The sequence below is a fragment of the Alosa sapidissima genome, chromosome 1 (assembly GCF_018492685.1).
Source record: "Alosa sapidissima isolate fAloSap1 chromosome 1, fAloSap1.pri, whole genome shotgun sequence".
Lineage (NCBI taxonomy): Eukaryota > Metazoa > Chordata > Actinopteri > Clupeiformes > Clupeidae > Alosa > Alosa sapidissima.
In genome coordinates, this window is record NC_055957.1 from 25190846 (window position 1) to 25211133 (window position 20288).

A 20288-nucleotide genomic window follows, 5' to 3' on the forward strand; every position below is an offset into this window, starting at 1 on the left:
TGTGACCACTTACCTTCAGAGGGAGAGTGTGGGGCTACTGCACATGCTTCAGATCCTGCTTTATCTCAGGAATTACATCTACCTCAGAAACACCAAACGGCTTACCTCTTAAGCACATGATGTACTGGTGTGTCTGCTTTGTGGATGTATTGCCTGTTGAGTATGAGCTGGGTAAAAATCTGTACTTGTGTCTGATATAAAGAGAGCGAAGGTGAAACAAAGGAAAAAGGAAAGCCCTTAATCACATTCTGACACAAAATAATCATAAATATTTTTAATCAGTATTGTACAGCTATGGTTGACACATACGGGAGAGGGAAGATCCCAATAAATAAACAAACCCATCCAATCAAGTTAAATAGTTAAGACAAAGTGCTTCAGCAGACACGGCGACAGTAGCTTTCGTTAGTTTTCTATTAAAAACGAGTTAGCAGTAGGACACTGCCCTCTGCAGGAGCAGTCACGCTTAACATGCACTGATCAGAACAAAAGGACCAAAAGAGAAAAACTAAAAAGTTGTCCATTTCAAGGAAAACCCACATACATGGGAAGTCCTCAGAAGAAAACATTCACTGTTTTTTGTTTCAACTTTCAAAAATTGCATTTCCCTGACATTTTAGAGTAACTGTCCCATGGTGACACACTTGAGTCTCCTGTGAGCGTCCCTCAGCTGCTCTTGGTGATGTAGTCTCTCTGGAAGCGGGAGTTGGGGGTCCTCTGTCTCTTCCGCTCTCCCTGCGAGGTGAAAAAAGCGTCCTGGAAACGCATGCTGGAGGCTGTAGACTAAGCAGTGCACATGCGCGCGCGCACCCACACACACACACACACACAAAATTACTAAAAATTACTGTTTATGTCCATTCTGCTGAGAATGTGTGTGTGTGTGTCTGAGTGTATCTGTGTATATGAATGCACTTTGTAGAGATGAAAGTGGGTAAAAAGGCTGTGGTGTTCGGAGGTCTACTCACAAGTCGTCCTTTGACCTTCTTGGGCAGGTCTTCGTCCAGAGTGTAGATGTCCTCTCTCTTGGCCGTTACCTGAGAGCCGTCCTCAAACTCCACCTGACACACCACCACCACACAAGAATACACAAGTAAGCGTGTGTGTGGGTGTGTTTGTGTACATGAAAGCCGTCCTCAAACTCCACCTGACACACCACCACCACACAAGAACACACAAGTAAGCGTGTGTGGGTGTGTCTGTGTACATGAGTGTGCACGTACTTGTAAGACTTGTGAGGGAATATGCACAGTACCATATGTCAATGTGTGATAATTAGCCCAGATGTAAATGCCCAGATGCAGATGTAAATTAGCCCAAGGCTAAAACTCTGGTGCAATGCATCAAATGGTTACATTTCTGTTTTAATTGCACACTGTCCCTTACAAATAAAATTGAAATTGAAATAGCAGTATTAGATACTATAAGTGTGTGTGTGTGTGTGTGTGTGTGTGTGTGTGTAGCTGGTGAGTGCCCATGTGTTGTGTCAGTCTTGGTGATGGTGATATGTGTTGTACTGGAGCCTGTGGCTGTGTGTGTACCTGGTACATATGTGTTGTACTGGAGCCTGTGTCTGTGTGTGTACCTGGTACATATGTGTTGTATTAGAGCCAAGATATTTGGCGGTGTAGTAGAGTCCATCGGGCCACTTCACCTGAACCACCTCCCCCACCTCAGGAGGACCCAACGCAGCACAGTCTCTGCTCTGAAACACACACACACACAAACACCACAAATACACACCACAGATACAGAGACACAGACAGACAGACGTACATACATACATACATACAACACACACAGACGCAGACACAGACAGACATACAACACACAGAGTTATACTCTGATCACAATAAAACTCACCGGTCATAAGGTACAAAATACTGAGTAGCCCATATACTCACACTCACCACAATGTCCTCCGGGAAGGTGTCGTTACTGAAGGAGCCGTCGTCGAACATGACCTCATAGAAGGTGTGTGAGGTAATGTGTGTGACACGGGAGCTGTAGTAGCGCAGGTTCTTGTGCTTGCTGATGACTGTCTGACCCACCACCAGGTCCTCACGCACATTGCGCTTCTATGGCAGGCAACAGCAACAACAGTTAATGTGTGTGTGTGTGTGTGTGTGTGTGTGTGTGTGTATAAACTGAGACACGTCCATTGGAATTTAATTGTATTGGACTACTGAAGTGCTAGCTGTTAGCTACTAGCCGTTTCCCTTTAGTTGTCAATGTGTTCATTAAAACATGAAAATAAAGAGCATTGTAAATATCGTCAATATATATTAAATTGTCTGTCTTAAAGGAGAAATGCGATGAGTTTTCACATAGATCTCCGCTTCTCGAGGTCACAGAGTACTGTCTGTATATAAAAAGAAAATCCCGAAAACAATCGGTTTACCTAGTTTGAGTTGCTACAGCCAGCATCTAATGCAGCAATGCAGCTACAGGGCTACACTCTATGGTCATGTAAATGGGAGCTCAAAGACATGCCCCCAGATTACCTGTACCTGGTACATATGTGTTGTACTGGAGCCTGTGTCTGTGTGTGTACCTGGTACATATGTGTTGTACTGGAGCCTGTGTCTGTGTGTGTACCTGGTACATATGTGTTGTACTGGAGTCTGTGTCTGTGTGTGTACCTGGTACATATGTGTTGTACTGGAGCCTGTGTCTGTGTGTGTACCTGGTACATATGTGTTGTTTTAGAGCCAAGATATTTGGCGGTGTAGTAGAGTCCATCGGGCCACTTCACCTGAACCACCTCCCCCACCTCAGGAGGACCCAACGCAGCACAGTCTCTGCTCTGAAACACACACACACACACACACACAGAGTGTAGCGCTGTAGCTGCCTGGCTGCGTTAGCTGCTGGCTGTAGCAACTCGAGCTAGGTAAAACCGATTGTTCTCGTTTTTTTTTTAGTACTGACCGCAGTCTGTGACCTGGATTTAGACTTTTAAAGAAAATGGATGGTATCATGAATTATGTGGCTGTTCAGCAAGTTTGAATTCCACTGGTGTAACTCTCTCATTGTATGACACTGAGTTCCACAGTGCTAAAAAGCTGAAACTGGGAGGGACTTACTGTTGTTGAGCTTCGAGACTGGTGCCTGTGGCAGGTGATGAACACCACATACGGCCAATCATCAGCCTCCATGGCCACCCCGGCGGCATGAGCACAGGTGACATGGAAGGAGGTGGAACATCGGCCGCAGGAGCACTGGACACACGCCCCCGCAACTCGCTTCACGCGCTTGCGACAGTAAATACACTTCTGCAAAAATACACAAAGAGAGTGCCAGACAGACAGTGAGTGAGAGGAATACAGATAGATAACTGTGTGTGTGTGTGTGTGTGTGTGTGTGTGTCTGTTTACCAGTTTGTATCTCTGAGGTGGGACAGCGCTGGTGTCTACAGGACTCCTTTTGGTTTCATCTACAAACTTCACCTCCGGAATGGCAATGGCACACATCACATGGGCCCATCTGCAAAACACACACACACACAAACAAACAAACAAACACACAAACAAAGAAACACACACACACACACGTGCACCATAGATGTTGCTGTTAAAGTGTTCCGTGTTTCATTCTACAACCCAAATAACAAACCACTGCACACCAACGCATGATGCTATGTGGTGTGGTGAGCGACTATGTTACCTGTGGTCTGTGGTCGTCTTCAGAGCTCCCCCACGCAGATTACACAGACAGCAGTCCTTTGGGAGAAGAGGAGAGGAGAGGTCAAATTAAAGAGTGAAAACAGTCTCCAATTTCAACCGAGACATTGACTTGCTTTGTGCAGTTCAACTTACTGCGGCCTGATCTCCGCTCAAGCAGTGGTCACAGGACCAGGCCTCACCAATGTCATCTGCAGCGACACCATAGCAACCTATGGGAGAACAGTAGAAAAGAGGCGTCATGCCATGCTTAGCTGATTAAAGAGTGTCCCTTTGAACAAGTGTGAGTGTGTGTACTGTGCCCGGGTGCTTGTGAGCAACGCGTGTGCGTGCGTGCGTGACGTACTGGCATGGACCTGGACGCAGCAGTGGGCGCAGCGGATGAGGGGGCTGGAGCCGTCCTCCTCCAGGAGGGTTGTGGGGGGGCACGAGCCTTCCCGAAAGGCAAAGCAGATCTCCGGGATCAAAGGTCGCGATCGCACAAACTCCCCTGAGCCCCGAGTGACCTCTTGTGCTTCCCTTCGGTCCTCTGAGCTCTCCTCAGGCTGCAGGTCAAACACACCAGAGAGCACATGTGCACACAGGCCACCAGTCAGTACATCAACACACTCAACAAGCATTTACTTCAGTGTGCTTTTGGAAGGCTGTTGTCTTTTAAAACATAGCAGATATCATACAGATATGTTAACAAGGGTAAAAACTTAATTTTCACCACGCAGAATGTCTTTAAAACCTTTGTTTTCAATAAAGATGTGTTTGCTGTACAAAAAGATTTGGTAAGAGTTTAAATGTACCAATTTAAGTTTAATTTCTCTGCTGGTTTTGCCCCTTGGAAATCGGATGTGAATGAAGGGACCCCAGACCAATTCTCAGTTGATGAGTTGAGACCAGAGTGAGACTGTGTACCTGATAGTAAGGCATGAGCATGGTGCAGATGGCACAGTGTGTACCTGATAGTAAGGCATGAGCATGGTGCAGATGGCACAGTGTGTACCTGATAGTAAGGCATGAACATGGTGCAGATGGCACAGTGTGTACCTGATAGTAAGGCATGAGCATGGTGCAGATGGCACAGTGTGTACCTGATAGTAAGGCATGAACATGGTGCAGATGGCACAGTGTGGCCGCTTCTGGGCCACCATAGCGTTGTACTCGCGCTCGGCACTGATACAGCGCCCCCTGCTGTTCCACAGCTGCACCAGCGGCCGTGCCCACTGCTCCAGCTCCTGCTCCTGCTCTTCCCCCTCTGCCACGGAACATTCTGGAGGCTCTGTGGGGTAAAGGGAAGCGAAGTAGTTTAGCCGATGTTGACCCAATGACACATGTGTGTTGTGTGGAGTGTGTGCGTGCGCTTCACGCGGCAGCGCGGACCTTCGTCGCTGATGTTCTGCTGCTTGACAGCGCTCGGCACGGCTCGAGCGGTGGGCTTCCTCAGGGGCAGGCGCCAGCTCTTTGTGTTCTTCTTCATCCCCCCAGTCTGGTACTGAGACGGAGCAGACACATAGAGGGGTCACACACAGCTCACAGCCAGCGGACACTCTGCAACGCACTGTTCCAACACCTCTTACAACCACTTGCAATTACTCGTCTCTGATTGGATGAGGACGGATGTTAAGTAAGGTATAACAGCCACTGAGGTGTCCCGATATACGGCTTTAACCCTTAAAAGGTGTAGGTTTTTGAACATTCTAAGTTCCGCAACAATTGAAGGTTCTAAAATTCTATGTTGAATTCAATGAACCCAGATATTCTTTAGAATGTTCATTTCCCAACATTCCCGTCACACCGGTGTGACGGTACTCCTTTAAGGGTTAATGGATGAGGCAGAGGCAAAGAACTCCACAACGAGTTTCCTCTGCCAAGTCCATTAATTCCGTATATCAGGGCACCTCAAAGGCTGTTATCCCGCTTATCCTCTTGTTCCAATTCATGTATGTAGGCAATAGTCATGCATTTACAACACACAAAGGAAACATGCGGATCAGTTTACAAAGAAGCTGACATGTTTAGTTTGTTGTACTACTTTCTTTGCCTAATGGTGGGTAGCTTGTTTACAGTTTTCATTGTTGTGAAGCCTGCTTGTAGTTCAACCATTGTTTACTATGGTTGTTATAGTTACCATTCAAAAGAGCATTGATATGGAACGGTGGTCAAACGTTTTTATCAGAGCTACTTCATAGGTGTCCCAAAATATATAGAATTAGTAGCCACCTTGTAGCCAAATCAAAAAATAGTATTTCTTGTCTCGGGGGATAAGACTTTGTTAAGGTTACTTACTGGGGGGACTTCCCCCGGCTCAAGGCCTGAGTCGCCGCACTCGGATTCGCTGAGGTTGGAGTTGTAGCTGTCATCGCTGCTGCTGGCTCCGCCTCCTCCTCTCTCCGAGCCTCCGCACTCAGAGGAAGCCAGCTCGTTGCTAGGCAACTCTGCATCGGCGTCATCGGGCTGGCCGTCGTGGTGGGCGTGTGTGTGTACCTGTGCGTGGGCGTGCAGAGCTGTGTGTGGGAGGCTGGGCTCCAGCTGGGTCCAGGTCTGCTCGCGCTCCGGCGGCTCGGGGGGCTCCGGCGAGTGGACGGCCTTGCAGCGCGGCTCCTCCCACATGCTGAAGGTGTGCAGCGCGTGGCGGTCGTAGGCGGTTGCTGGCGCGTGATAGGCCGTCAGGCTGTCCGTCAGCTCCGGCCGCACGCTCTCGATCAGCACGGCCGGGGACGGAGCCGGCAGGCTGGCCCACACGGCGTCGGGGGGGAGGGACTGAGGCCGCATATCCACCAATGAGCTCTCAGGGGGGAAGGTCTCCAGAAGCGTGTAAGTGTTGGAGTGCGAGTGGTCAGCGGGCGCCCCGGCTGGCTGTGTGAGACTAGCGCAGCGTCTGAAGCTCTGCTGCGCGTGAGACTTAGTGCTGCTGTTGTACTGCATGGAGCCCTGGCCTGCGTCAGTGGCTGTAGTGTCGGGGGGAATGTTCAGCTGGGGCTGAGTGTCTGCGGAGACAGACGGTGAGTCAGACTGCTCATTACAGCCTGTAATGCTTAAGTGTGTTCTGTGGTCAGCAGTGTCGGAGTGCATACGGGGGCCTGTGCTGGGGCCGGTAGTGCTGGGCTGGGACTTACAGAATGCAAAGGAGTGCGCTGGGTGAGCTGAGGTGGTCGGGGTTGTTTCAGTGTGTTCAGTAGTGCAGGGGTGTGTGCTGTGTGCAGTCGAAATGCTGTTGTGGGGAACAACACTCAGCGTTTTTTTGTGTGGGAGTCCAGTGCACGGCTGTGTCAAGGTGCGAGTGTGTGCAGTGGGGCTACCCTGTGGCGTGCGAGCGTGCGTCTGGAGCGTGAGGGCACTGGTCACCAGAAGTGCCGATTTGTCAGAGGAACTTGGACCAGAGCAGAACTGGGTGCGATTGGGGACCTTGTCTGTGGATTGTGTGTGTTGGATTTCAAGTGTTGGTGGCGGTGTGTCTTGTGCCTCTGCTGTAGACAGTGTGTGTGTGTGCTGCACAGGGTTCGGAGTGTGTGTCCACATGTGTGTGTGTGTGCAGTCTGTGTGGGCCTCACTGACAGCAGGCTCCAGGCTGAGGGGTGGCTCCTGGCTCAGGGCCTCTAAGGTCAGTTCTGGCGGAGCCGTGTGAGACTGGACGGGCGTGTCGCTCTCGCGGTAGAGCGCGGGGGCGTGCGTGTGCCTGCCCGCAACCGCCGCCGACACCGCTTCTGAGCACAGGGCGAGCGTGAGGGCAGGCATCTCCTGGGTGAGAGCGGGCGGCTCCTCCTGTTCCATCTCCACGGGCTCCGGGGTCAGCAGGGGCATTTCCGAGACGCACCCTGCGCTTGGCACTAGGGCAAGGCCGCTGCTGACCTGTGGAGGGTACGCAGGGCACTGGGCACTCACCTCAGAAGCTTCAGATGCCCCGTGTGGGGGGGGTTTGTCAGCCTCAGGGCACAGATCCGCAGACGGGGGCGTGCTACTTACTTCACCATAAAGTGCTTGACTTCCAGAGTCCAGAGGGCGATCTGCTCGCGAGGAGTGAGGTGTGGTCAGCGTATTTTCCGCTGGCGGTGTGTGTGCGTGTTCCGTGAGTTTGCAGCCCTGTGATTGACCATCACAGGCTGACACAGTAGCTTGATCGCCTTTGCTTTCCTGCGAGGTCGACTTGCTCTTCTTCGTAGCGGTCGCACATGCTGAAGTGTTGGCACTCATGTCAGTGACTACGGCAGGGGACCCGGGGGCCAAAGAGTGTGTACGTGTGTCCGTGTGTTGGTCAGTCCTCGGAGGCTTGTCCAGAGGGCCGTGCGACTGGCTTGCTGACAGGCTCAGCTCTGCGTCTGGTGGCTCCTTTGATACACTGCGTTCTCTAGCGGACACTTTCTGGTGATGCCGTCCTGAGGGGTCCTCGCGGATGGAGGCTTTTTGAATCAGCGTGTCTGCCTCAACTCGGTTCACCTTCACAACACACATCTGTCTGCGCTGACCAGAGGAACCTGGGGGGGCAGAAATATAACACGTATGTGCTCAATACACGCTCATGAACCAGACACATGATGGGAAATGCATGAAATGTGTGTGTGTGTCTTTGACTTTGACTTTGACTTTGTGTGTGTGTGTGTCTGTATTCCAATGCAGAAGTGGACTGAAGTAGTGTCCCCATCCTACCAATGCCCTGAAGTAGCGCAGTTTGGGATTTGTGGTCCTGTGGAGTAGGAGCAGGTGCCACCTGATCCTCTGGACAGCACTCCAACCTCCTACACTTCTCCACCGCAGAAGCTTCCATGTCCACAGGCTCCTCCACGGTCTTGTGCCTCTTTGAGCGCGTGCGGGTGTGGGGCAGGCTGGGACACACATACCACACAGGAACAAGCACAATCTTTTAAGACCAGCAAGCATATGTTTACCAGATGTTACATGGTGGATGAAGCCAAATGAATCAAGAGTAAATAGAGTTGGCTTGTTTGTCACACTTGTTTGTTACACTAAATGAACTTCTGTTACGGGCTTCACTTAATCAGCAGTGGTGTTGGCCTCCTCATTTGTCTAATGATTACAGCTGCCATGAAGACATTTAATCGAATGTTAGCAACATTAGAGCAAAATTCATTCAAGGGTTTAATCCTATCTCCAAATTCTCTGGCTTAGTGGTCTAATGGTATTGCGGTCAGTAAGGACATCTATTGTTGTCTTGTTGTGCTCAAAATTAATGTCACGAAAGACATAATTATTAACTCAGTTTGAAGGTCCAGCGGGTCCTGGATTGTGGTGGGAGAACACAAAAGGACCGAGGTTTCCTGTAAACCCCTAAGGCGAGCTCCTGAACTTCCTGTGGTTGAAAAGCTCTTAATATTTGTTGTTTGAGTGTATGATAGGTTTAGTGAATCTGGGATATGGGATAAGGGATTACCAAATATCATAGAATGGCAATGAATGAATGAATGAATGTAGTAATGACATTTGTTGCGTTAATGTGCAGTGCTGATGTATGTGGGACGTACCTCTTGACAGCAGGTTTGGTTTGGGCTCGTCTCTGCAGCCAGCTCTCTAGTTCGGGCGTGGAGCTGGGCGTGGCCTGCGTGTGGTCGATGGGGCACGGGTCTTTACCCTGCAGCCACCCCGCGTAGCGCTCCGGCTGGAAGAGCCGCACAAACGGGTCCATGGAGATCTTCACCATGTCCTTACTGCAGGAGCACTGAGGGAGGGGAGAGAGGGGCGCACACTCAGCTGACATCATTATTCACATCAGCTTTAGCATGCAGCCGTTGCCCTTCAGAGAAGGACAGTGCCACAGTGGTGGCGTCATGTATTGTAGATCATAGAACTGTCATGAATCCTTTACATACAGGGGGGAGGGGGGGCGGAATCTGCGCACCATCCCCATTCATGGTTTCTACAGCCTTCTACAATCTTCTAAAAGACTAAACTAAAGGATGGGTGAACAATACAAATATGTTACTGACACATTGATGAGGAAAGGTTATAGTGGACACAGGTAAGCAAAGCTGCACAGTTCTTTCCAAATGAACCAAGCACACACAGAGACGGAGATGGTACCTGAGTTGCAACTCTGCCGTAGTCAATCCATCGCACGCTGGCAAAGTTAGTAGATTCGGCACAGTTGAAGCCATGGTTGAACCCAGCGTGGTAACCATATGGGAATGTGATCATAAACTCACCAGCCTCCTGGGTTATCTGTGGGCACAACAACTCAGGTACTTAACAACACCAAACTGGCTGAAGATTAGCCATACAACCAGCCCACAGAAACACATACTAACGTGCAATCAGTTTCTGTATTGAAGTAACCAAATAATATGGAGAAACAAGCTGGTAAAATTGTGAGACCAAATCACCACTGTTCTTTCTGAATATGTATAACCTATGGCACAACCTGGGCGGCATCAGCGTATCTCAATACTAACACATGCACACAGTAATAATGAACGGTCTTACCTTGTCAAAGGGGATGCTGTACTTCTTAAGAATGGAAGGTGATATGAGAGTCATCTTATGCCTCAGGAAAGCCTCGCAGCCCTTAAAGCTATTAGGGAAGAAACCTGAATAGACACACACCAATGGACACAATTAATGTTTCTTGCACTGTATATTTACAAAGGGTTCATGTAATCATGACTAGCCATTGTAATGCAGACATCTTAGCCTTTGGGAGTGTGTTGGGAAGCACACACTCCCAAAGGCTGAAAGGTGAGTATGAAAAGAGATAAGAGTTTTTTTATTGCATGGTTATTCTGTGATGGCTTACTCTAGTCTCTCAGTATTCATGCAGGCATTTAAAGGCCAACAGCCTGACACAAGTAAGAAAAGCAAAGTCATGAATATAAATTCCAAATCATTAGCAAATTGCTGAGTCGCTACCTGTAGCCAGGCGCTCCAGCCTCTTCCCATGCTCCGGTGGGATAGCATACCTGAAGGGAAGGAGGAAGTGAGGGAAGGAACATTTATTACATGCTTCATCAGTTTGCAGGTCAAGTTTTCATTATGCACAAGGGCCTCATCAAGGCAGAGTGTATCTCATTAAGAAAAAAAAGGAGCAAGTTATGTCCAAGAAGCAAATTTAGCAAATAGAGGTCTTCTATCAGTGGTCAATGTGCAAACTAACAAGTGCAGAAAGTGCTGTTAGACTCTCAGAAGTGCTCTTTCTTACTTTGCAGTGACCATCACACATATCCTAATGACGGATCCAGTTACTCCAGGTTGATATTAATAGCCACGTTAGTGTTCAAGACATTCATTTGCGTTTTGCATGTGGCTCACCCAAGTGTTATGCATACTGGGGAACACATGTGTGCAGGGAGAAAACAAGTGTCCACCCTGGAGAGAAGCAAACCCATTTAGATTTAGAAGATGATTGAAGGTGTCTTACCAGGACTTGGGCTCTCCAAAGTGCAGGTAGTTAATGCTGTAGAGGTCCATATCCTCTGTGTGCCATGAGAAGCTGGTCTTCCACATGCCGAAGTACAGGTAAGGCGTGTTCACCCCCTGGATGGCCACACCACAGTCCTCCTCAATCACATCCAGAATTGTGTTGAGGTGTCCAATGTTCCACTCTCCTACATCCTGCAAAGCAAGCGTTTAATGGACTAAACCATTCAGTTAATTTCACCATACCTCATGAGGAGCTAAGATCTCCAGCTCATCACTCCACAGAAGTTTAAACGGCTGACAAACACAAAATATTGACAAAACTACTTGTCTTTCCCATCTCGCGCAAAGATCAGAAAGCTCACCTCATCGTAGAGGGTGCCACTCACATCGGCTCCATAGATAGGGGACACAAAAGTGAGATTCTTCCAGTACTTTCTCTCCAAGTCCTCAAAACTCAGGTGCCGTGGGGTGCAGTACCTGGAAACCGCCAGAAGTGTGCTATCAAGTTAAAGGGATGATGTTCTGAACTTTATGTACACATTGTATGCCTAACGATAACAGTATAACAGACGAGACCAACGTATAGAACAGACTATGCCAGAACTGCCAGAGTATATATTATCTACACTACTAATTTAAGCGGTCACTCCATTGTTACTTCCACAGACCTTCAAGAAATGTATAAGCCACATTGCAAAGCCTACATTAATAACATAAATAAAAAAAGACAGGAATGAATATTACAGGATTAAATACCTAGTACACAAAGTCAAACTTAAACTTCAACTTGTGCATCTTGGTGCATGCTTCATGCACTTCCACCCACAGGCCCTGATTTCCTTAAGTTTGGCAGGAGCAGACATGACATCAATGACAAAGGTGTCCTCTTCTGAACATCCAAGCTAATCTACTGGCTGCCAGAGTATAAAAATAGACAGGTACGTAATGCTGCTCATTTAAAAGACATAATCCTCACAGCTTCCTGCTAAAAAGCTACCTCTGGGTAGACATCACTTCAGTTCAAATCAGTACTAAGGTGTGTGAGGCCACACTGCTCACTTGTCGCTGTTGGCCAGCTGGCGGAATTCCTTCACAGTCTGAGGCTTCTTCTGGATGTTGTACTGGGTGAAGAGTCCAGACTGGCCAGCCACCATCTGCTGGATGGGTGCCTGAATCACCAGGTCATCAATATCATCGTAGGTACGGCGCGGTTTCCATCCCTTTGGAGGAATGACCTGTATGATGACAGCGTGTGTTCAGGATTTGCATGAATGTAACTTTACACTTACATTCACCCACCCCAGTGTTTCCCATACATTGACTTATTTGTGGCAGCCCACCACAATATCAACATTGACCACCACACAATGATTTTCCAGGTTGTACTAAATTATGCTTAAATCGGGTTAGCATCATAACCATGCTGCGCTAATTTGTTAAAAACTGTTGCATTCAAGTTAATTCTGCAAACCTACCACCACAAATAGAATTCAATTCTGTGGGAAACACTGCACCCCAACAATCCTACAGTGCAATATATAACTTACTATAGCAAAAGTCCATGACACGTTGAACCGTTCAGAGCATTTTGACCAAAAAAGAAATCGTTCGAAAGTGAAAGGCTGACTCAGAGCTGGCACCAAAAAATAGATGCTTTTCACATGGGAACTGGAGTGGGTGTGTCGTACTATGGTTCAGCATCATTGTGCATGCAACACCTTCTGTTCCTCCATCCTTAGCTGTTTAAAACGGGTGGACATGCGGACTGGTTCATTATATAGGACCAAGGTTCAAAGAATTCTGAACAAAACTAAATAGTTCAAAAACCAATCCCCTGTTGATTGAAAAACGCCCGAGTGTGCTCCTAAGAGGAACCAGGTAGTATTTTGTACCCAGGCTGAGGGAACCTAGAGTGTTTAGAATAAAATTATTTGGGGTGCCTACCTTAGCAAGACCAGCACGTTGGGCTCCCTGGGACTCCATGTACACAAGGTACTGGTTGAAATCTCGGAACTCCTCCATTGTTGGCCGAAATGTCATGATTTTCAGGGAGGGGTTACCAGGGGTGCTGCCCCCTGTGCCCGCCATGTTGACCCTCCTACTGTTCAGTCTAGAAGAAGGAGACAAGAGTCAAACCATCACTTGCCACACTGACAAAATTCACACCTAAAGATGATCCAATGGAGGGGTATACCCTTCCTCTGTTTGATAGGCCACTACCCTTCTTCAGCAGGGTTGCTCAATATATCCACAAAGAAAGCACGTTCTACTACTAAGTTCTCTTATATATCATACGTAATCTTCCATTTTAACCTTTTTGCATGGTTTTTGAAAAAAAAAAAAAACTGCTACTCATTAAAAGATAATTAATTCAAACGTCTAAAGTTGTCCATTGCAGGAGATAATATTTTACCACAAAAATGCTGTGTCCATTTAAACGTTTAGCCAATGAAAATGACACATCGTTCTTCCGGGTCCTATGCACCTCACGTAGACAATCACGGTACCTGTTTTTTTTCCCCTTCTTTTCTTTAGAAAGCGATGATAACATTGTGTCTAACTGGTGTGCTGAATCCGCAACATACATCTTCTATAAGCACACATGCAATCAAAGACGTTTACCAAAAATGTATTTTAAGCGATCGCAGCGGCGCAGTTGCTTTATGATGGTTTTCAAGTGGGTTCCAAAGTTCTTTTGATGTAGCTAACGTTACATCAAAAGATAGCAACGTTCGACAACACTGCGCTACCAGCTATGCAAATAAAAGCCGTGCATTGTAACTCTCCATGGCCTGTAACGTTCTTGAACATCAACTGTTCAAGGAAAACGGCTTTAAATGCATTCTTCATTTCATTATTCATGAAAATAAAAGGTCAAGTAGCGATAAAAACACACATCTAAAGTGAAAACGATAACGACGTTATCCTTTGAGCTGTATGGTGGAAGAGCACCATCGTAGGGTGGCAGTAAGCAGGGGCTTAACAAAGCAGTATCACTAGCAAACGGAACACAATATCGTGTAATCAGAGCTTAGGCCTATATTGCAGACATAAATAGCACGCATACAACCTATATCAACAACTACCCTAGGTTACGTAAAATAATCGTTATCACCCAAAGATGCAGTGTATGCACACAAGCTCGAACAAAGACCTGCGTTCTAGTTTCTTGATAGCCGTCAAGCTCCAAAATAGCAAACACGTCGATGGTAAACCCAATCTGCTAACTTGATAGCTTGCTTCCTACCTACATAGGCTAGCTGGCTAGCTATATTGTTCGCTATCAAGCCAATTAGTTAACAATAAAACCGAATGCGCAAATCAGAATGGAGGCTTTCTTTAATATCATGGGAAGCAAGAAAATTACTATCATAAATTAAAAGGGAACACCTATTCCACCTTATAATGGTAGGAGACGCTTGGTAGCAATCCTTTAAAGGTCCCGTCTGTTACTTCATGACAGCTCGCTCTTCTCACACGATTCCCTTTCTTCTTCTGGGCTTGTCATGAGATATGCAGCCAGTCGGTACAACATGATCGCCACCTAGCGACGCGATAAAGTGCCTTTCATTTTGAGCATAGACTACTACTAGTAGGGGGGCCTATGTGTCTAATTTGGGGGCTTGTGGGATTTGCATGTTAATTTTTGGAGAGTATTATATCTTTGTTCTAGGGGTTCTTAAGAGTTTTTTTGAAGGTTTTGAAGGACCCAAATCAAAGGTCAAATTCAGAAAAGGTCAAATTTGGTGTTTTGTCCATAAACCTCTGCTGGTATTATAGCATAGGGTTTGGTGCCAAAAAGCAAAGATATTCTACAAGGTAGTGTGCAAAAGTGGACCACATAAACAATACAACATTATAAAACATTTTTCCAGAGCACAAAGTGCAGAGATCTCTGTTAAATCAAGTTTAATAGACTTTTACATAGTACCAGCTGAAGTCTGTAAGGCCTTCTGAAGCCTATGTAACTGTGAAGAAAAGAAAGGGTAAAGGATCAGCTAGACAAACAGACAGGTGTGTGTGTGTGTGTGTGTGTGTAAGAGAGAGAAAGAGAAAGAGAGACACTGCCAGCATGGACGGATTATAAACGTTCAGGCCCCTGGGCTCAGATGTATTAGGGGACCCCCACTAATTGTTGTGGGGGACATTTTTTAAATTTATTTGATGTGATTTCCTGTATTCTGGTGCATTTTGGGGATGGCCAATACTTTATTTCAATCAGATTCATAGCCTATGTGTTGATATGATGTGTTGATATTGAGGCAATGATTCCATGCAATGGCTTGGGCCCTCTGACTCCTTGGGCCTCTGGGTTTGGGCCCGGTAGGCCCGTGCAGTAATCCATCCCTGACTACCAGTGACAGTTGGCTGTTGATAGCTGGCAGTGATAGAATTTAGAATATCGAATAACTTGAAGCACATAGTGCTCTGTTCTTCATGGTTGGTGATATTAGTGACCTTCTAGCCTTCTACATTTGAGCAAGCACATTTTCATAGTTCATGGTGGCACATTCTAGTTTCTGAGGTGTGTCTTTCTGTTAGTCAGGTGATGGCACACATATTCTAAAAGAAACAGATTTTGGGCTATGTTTCCAGTGGCAGATATGTGTGGACTGGTGAATGACCCATCACTAGAGACATATGCCAAATTTCTTGTTTTTGTCCATGAGAGAGTATGGAGATGGGTATCACAGATCAGCCAACGATTACATTGTTACAGTGCTGTTATTTTACAACAGAACAAAGCAGTTTGGCACAGGAACTGCTACAAATCCACCTGTAACAGTGAGCATCTGCAGCATTCTAAGATTCGCTACTAGAAATCATGTGAAGCAGGCAGGACTCAGTGTCTTCAGAAAAGACGCGGTAGACCATCTTTTGAACCTGCAGCAACACCTGCAACTGCATCAAGTCCATAGAGGGACACTTGTTCAGCAGCAGCTGCTGCCAGCATAGATAAGTGCTTCTTCTGTCAGAAGCAGACAAAAGTGCGTCTTCATGAGGTGTCCTCTTTCAATGCAGGCAACCAACCAAGAACTATAAGTAATATTTTGAAGTCAATGACTTTTAACAGGTAGCCAGTGTAAAGATGCTAGGATGGGGGAAATATGTCCATATTTTTTGTGTGTGTGAGCAGCTGCATTTTGTGTAAGCTGTAAGCTCTTTAGACAGGTATTATTACAGCCAGCATAATAGCATTGCAATAGCATTGCAATAGTCTATCCTTGAGATGACAAAACATTAATTTCTCGGCATCTGGTAAGGATAAGGACTTCCTTATCTTTGAAATGTTCCTTAAATGGTAAAATTAAGTTTTGGTGATCTGTTTTATGTGATTACTTAGTGCTAGGTCCTGGTCAATTATAACTCCTAGGTTTTTAACACTTGTGGATGAGGTCAGTGGAAGATCTCTATATGTAGCCTGTGATGTGGATAGGATATCCCTCATCTTTTTAGAACCTAAAACCATGTCTTCTGTTTTATCTGAGTTCAAAAGCAGGAAATTATTCGTCATCCATGTCTTCATATCTCTTATACATGTGTCAAGTTTGGCGGTGTTAATTCATCAGGTTTTATGAAGAGGTATAGTTATGTATCATCTGCTAAACAGCAGGGGCCTCAGTACTGAGCCTTGAGGCACTCCACATTTTACCATAATCTGGGTAGATGGTTTATTATGGACCTGTACAAATTGTTGACGGTTAGGAAGGTATGATCTGAACCAGTGTTTTTCGACCTTTTTTGTGCCACGGCACACTTTTGACACTTAAAATGTCCCACGGCACACTAACACACTAATCCTGTGTGAAGAAAAAATAAACATACCATAGCCTAAAATGATTTATTATGGCCTTATTATGGCTTCTATGCAAGACCTGCTCAATATAACAAGCGCCCTCCGTTTCATTTGTAGGTGACTATATCTAATTTAATTGTTGTTTTGAACTGGATATGTGATGATTCTGTGAATACTGGATATGGGGCCCCCGTTGTACAATGCCTGCATACCACAAATAGTGCAATCATACAATCAATGAGAGTATGTGGTTATAAATTCTTTGATGCAACAGTTGCTTTTCTGGACCAGTGAGTGACATTTGGGTAATTTTCTGCGGCACACCTGATGATCTCTCACGGCACATTAGTGTGCCCCGGCACAGTGGTTGAAAAACACTGATCTAAATCTAAATTTTCAAGCCTAAGTAGTGTCATTGTCTATGGTGTCAAAGGTAGCGCTGAGGTCCAGAAGACCAGTATCGATACAAGGCTAGGTTTTTTGAGGGAGGGCTTAATAACGGATGTCTTAAACGACTGCGGTACATGCCCTGATAGCATTGAATTATTTATAATCTAAAGCAAAACATTATCTAGGAAGGGGAGAGCAGTCTTAAGAAGGTAGGAATAAGGTTTAGTAGACTAGTTGTAGATTTTGATGAGGAAATTGTGGAGGTGAGATCTAATATGTTGTGTATATGTAAATGAATTAAATGTTGTTTGAGGTCTTATCTGTGATTCTGTGATTTTGCATTTTGCTATCTTTCAGCAATGGAGTATGTGTATTTGGTGAAACTGATTGGTTATTGATCTTATCTCCAATTGTTTGACATACAATCATACTGTTAAAAATAAGAAAATAACTGTTTTGTGAACTTTATTCAACATAGCCAGTGATTTAGGTGAAATGTATGGTGTTAATTATAGTGAAATATACAAATACAAAAAAATCACAAAATAGGGTTAAAACAGGTAAAAAAAATGGAGACATCATTTTTCTCCATGTTCAATGACCTCTAAAGACAGTCCAACCACTCTCCAAAAATGAACATATAGCGATACAGACTTTCTAATGAGGAGACACAGCACTCAAAAAATCTTTCATAGAAATGCATGGGGTTAGTTTGTAACGCCAATATGGCCGTTGTCTACATATATAATAGATAGATAGATAGATAGATAGATAGATCCTTTATTGAAGGTCTCAGTAGCATACAGACATCACACACAACATGCACTTACAGCAGAAATAGTAAATATAAGTATAAACATATAACAAAACTCCACTGTACAATAGAGACAGTATAAGATAAGAAAAACTAACAAAACTAAATACTAAATACACTATATAAATTAAATAAAAAAATCCACAGTGTGCTTGAGGGTGATCAAGCATGAGACGCTTGCAGTGACAGGGCCAGGACTGGCCTGTAGTTCTGTGTGCATGGTAAGGTGCTCAAGAGAGTAAGTGTCATGGTGAAGGTACAAAAAGTAGTCCAACAGTAGTCCAACAGTGCAAGAATAAGGTCTAGAGACCAGCATAAATAAAGACCAGCATAAACTAGACTGCATTTCCGGCGGGAACTGCGAAAGTGTGCTTGCCCTGGTCCGGTCACCAACGTGAGCAGACAGTGGCATATGCTACAGTATGCTGAACCTGGCTTGATCCAAGCATTCTAACAGTGCCTTTCAGTGTTGGAGCAGTGGCAATACCTCAAAAGCTCTAGGAGAGGGCTATTCAATATTGGCTTGCGGGGTTGTAGTAAGAAATTCTGGCCTTAAAGGTGTCTCCCATATAAGTGTGTGTTATATTTAACCATTTCCTCTTTTGGTATGGTCTGTGCAAATGGTAAAGAAAGAGTCGCTGCTGTAAGCAGAAAGTGAAGGAGAGATTTATGAGGTAACAACTGTGGAATTCCATGTTCAAGGTGTTTGCGCAGCCATGCTGTGTGTGTGCGTGTGTTCCATGCTGAGTGTGTGCTGTGTGTGTGTGTGCCATACTGTATGTGTCCTCCAAGAAGGCTGGGTAGGCCCAGTTCGACGAGCTGGCGCCGCTAAGACCTTATTTACTGCCTTGGGGTCAATCTTGACTGGATTCCATAGGCCTTGGTTGTTATGGGATACAGCCTTAGAGATATGGTTGACTCTGTGGTAATTATGTCGTAAACAAGTTTGCGTACCATTAATGGAGATGTCATGTCTTGTCTGAACTGTCAGTAGGGTATAAAAAGTGTTTCCTTGTTTGTAACATCAGACTGCGTCTGTTGGCAACACGACGTAAGTCTCCGGATTCGTGAATAAAGCTCTCTGAGATTTCTGACTTTCTGATGACAAAATTCTGTTCCTACAGGGTGAATGCGGTTCGTTGGATTTTACCTGTGGCCTGCCTTCGAATTTAGCTTCTATGACTAAGATCAAATCAATACCATAAAACGACAGCAGTGATTGGCTGCAAAAATAAATAATGTCATGCGTCTTGTGCCTCTCAAACTGGGCTAACAGGTAACCTAGAGAAGAATTGAAATTATGAAATATGACCAAGGCATTAAAGTGCTGCTTGTTTGTCAGGATACTTTTTCACTGATTGATTTTAAAAATATGAGCTATGAGTGTTAATGTTATATATTCCATCCCCTAATTCTGTTTTACTGGTTTATTTGACAAATAATCTATATGGATTTGCTCTTTAGATAGATAGATAGATAGATAGATACTTTATTGATCCCCAGGGGAAATTCAAGGTCTCAGTAGCATACAGACAACACAAACACATTCACTAACAGCAGAAAAAAGTAATTAAAAGTATACAATATAAAAACACAACTAAGCAATAAGGACAGTAGAAGATAAAGAATATACTAAATATACTAAAATACAAATTATACTAACTAACACTTAATCTAAATCAATTCTAAAAACAGTATCCACATAGTGGTGATTAATCAATCAAGAAGCGCTTGCAATGACTGAGGCAGGGACAGAGCCTGTGATTCTCTGTGCAGTAAGGTAAGGTAAGGTGCTCTGTGTAAGTGAGTGTGATGGTGAAGGTGCAAATGAGTCCAACAGCGCAACAGTGCAAGAATAAAGTCTATATATCTATATATATAACTATTTTAAGAAAAGGTATAAGTGTGGCCACAGTTCGGCTGTGGCATGGAGGGAGGGGTTATGCATATGTGCTAATGTGCTAATATATCACGCAAACAGTGAGGCAGAAAGACAGGTAAAAAGTGGCTAGTGGTAGTATCCAAACATGGAGGGGGTGAAGAGGCAGACAGACTGTGCAGAGAAGTCTATCTCTCCTCTTCCCTTAAGTGAAGCATTGAACAGTTCAATGGCCCTGGGGACAAATGACTTTCTCAGTCTGTCTGTTGTGCAAGGCAGTGAGCGAAGTCTCCAGGTGATCAGGCTCTTCTGCTTAACAATAGTGTTGTGGAGTGGGTGACACTCATTGTCCAAGATGTTGATCAGTTT

The 20288-nt window shown here is 45.4% G+C and overlaps 1 protein-coding gene across 10 annotated transcripts; it reads right to left on the reverse strand.

The window, feature by feature from the left end:
* Positions 1–259: 259 nt before the first annotated feature.
* On the reverse strand, positions 260–14545 carry kdm4c (lysine (K)-specific demethylase 4C). Of its 10 annotated transcripts, none has more exons than XM_042097411.1 (23): positions 14439–14545; positions 12984–13149; positions 12099–12274; positions 11402–11516; positions 11038–11231; positions 10530–10579; positions 10107–10210; positions 9708–9845; positions 9152–9345; positions 8319–8494; positions 5961–8146; positions 5055–5166; positions 4766–4953; positions 4030–4228; positions 3819–3895; positions 3667–3722; positions 3378–3486; positions 3087–3275; positions 2756–2806; positions 1905–2078; positions 1586–1705; positions 969–1061; positions 260–783 (listed from the first exon to the last, which is right to left on the reverse strand). In XM_042097411.1, the coding sequence occupies exons 2-23, from the start codon at positions 13125–13127 to the stop codon at positions 667–669; spliced, it is 4962 nt and encodes a 1653-aa protein (XP_041953345.1). In that variant the 5' UTR covers positions 13128–13149; positions 14439–14545; the 3' UTR covers positions 260–666. The 10 variants fall into 10 exon arrangements, with proteins under 10 accessions (XP_041953345.1, XP_041953364.1, XP_041953340.1 ...); XM_042097430.1 differs by having other exon boundaries at positions 1655–1705; positions 1911–2078; positions 2687–2806; XM_042097406.1 differs by having other exon boundaries at positions 1911–2078; positions 2687–2806.
* Positions 14546–20288: the final 5743 nt, after the last annotated feature.

What these genes read in the sequence shown, in the direction of transcription:
- kdm4c (XM_042097393.1), bottom strand. Translation starts at nt 13,127, where the DNA reads ATGGCGGGCACAGGGGGCAGCACCCCTGGTAACCCCTCCCTGAAAATC. An exon ending in AACGTGCTGGTCTTGCTAAG is followed by an intron (nt 12,275 to 12,983) that starts GTAGGCACCCCA and finishes GTCATCATACAG; the next exon opens with GTCATTCCTCCAAAGGGATG. An exon ending in CTGCGTCCAGGTCCATGCCA is followed by an intron (nt 3,896 to 4,029) that starts GTACGTCACGCA and finishes GTTCTCCCATAG; the next exon opens with GTTGCTATGGTGTCGCTGCA.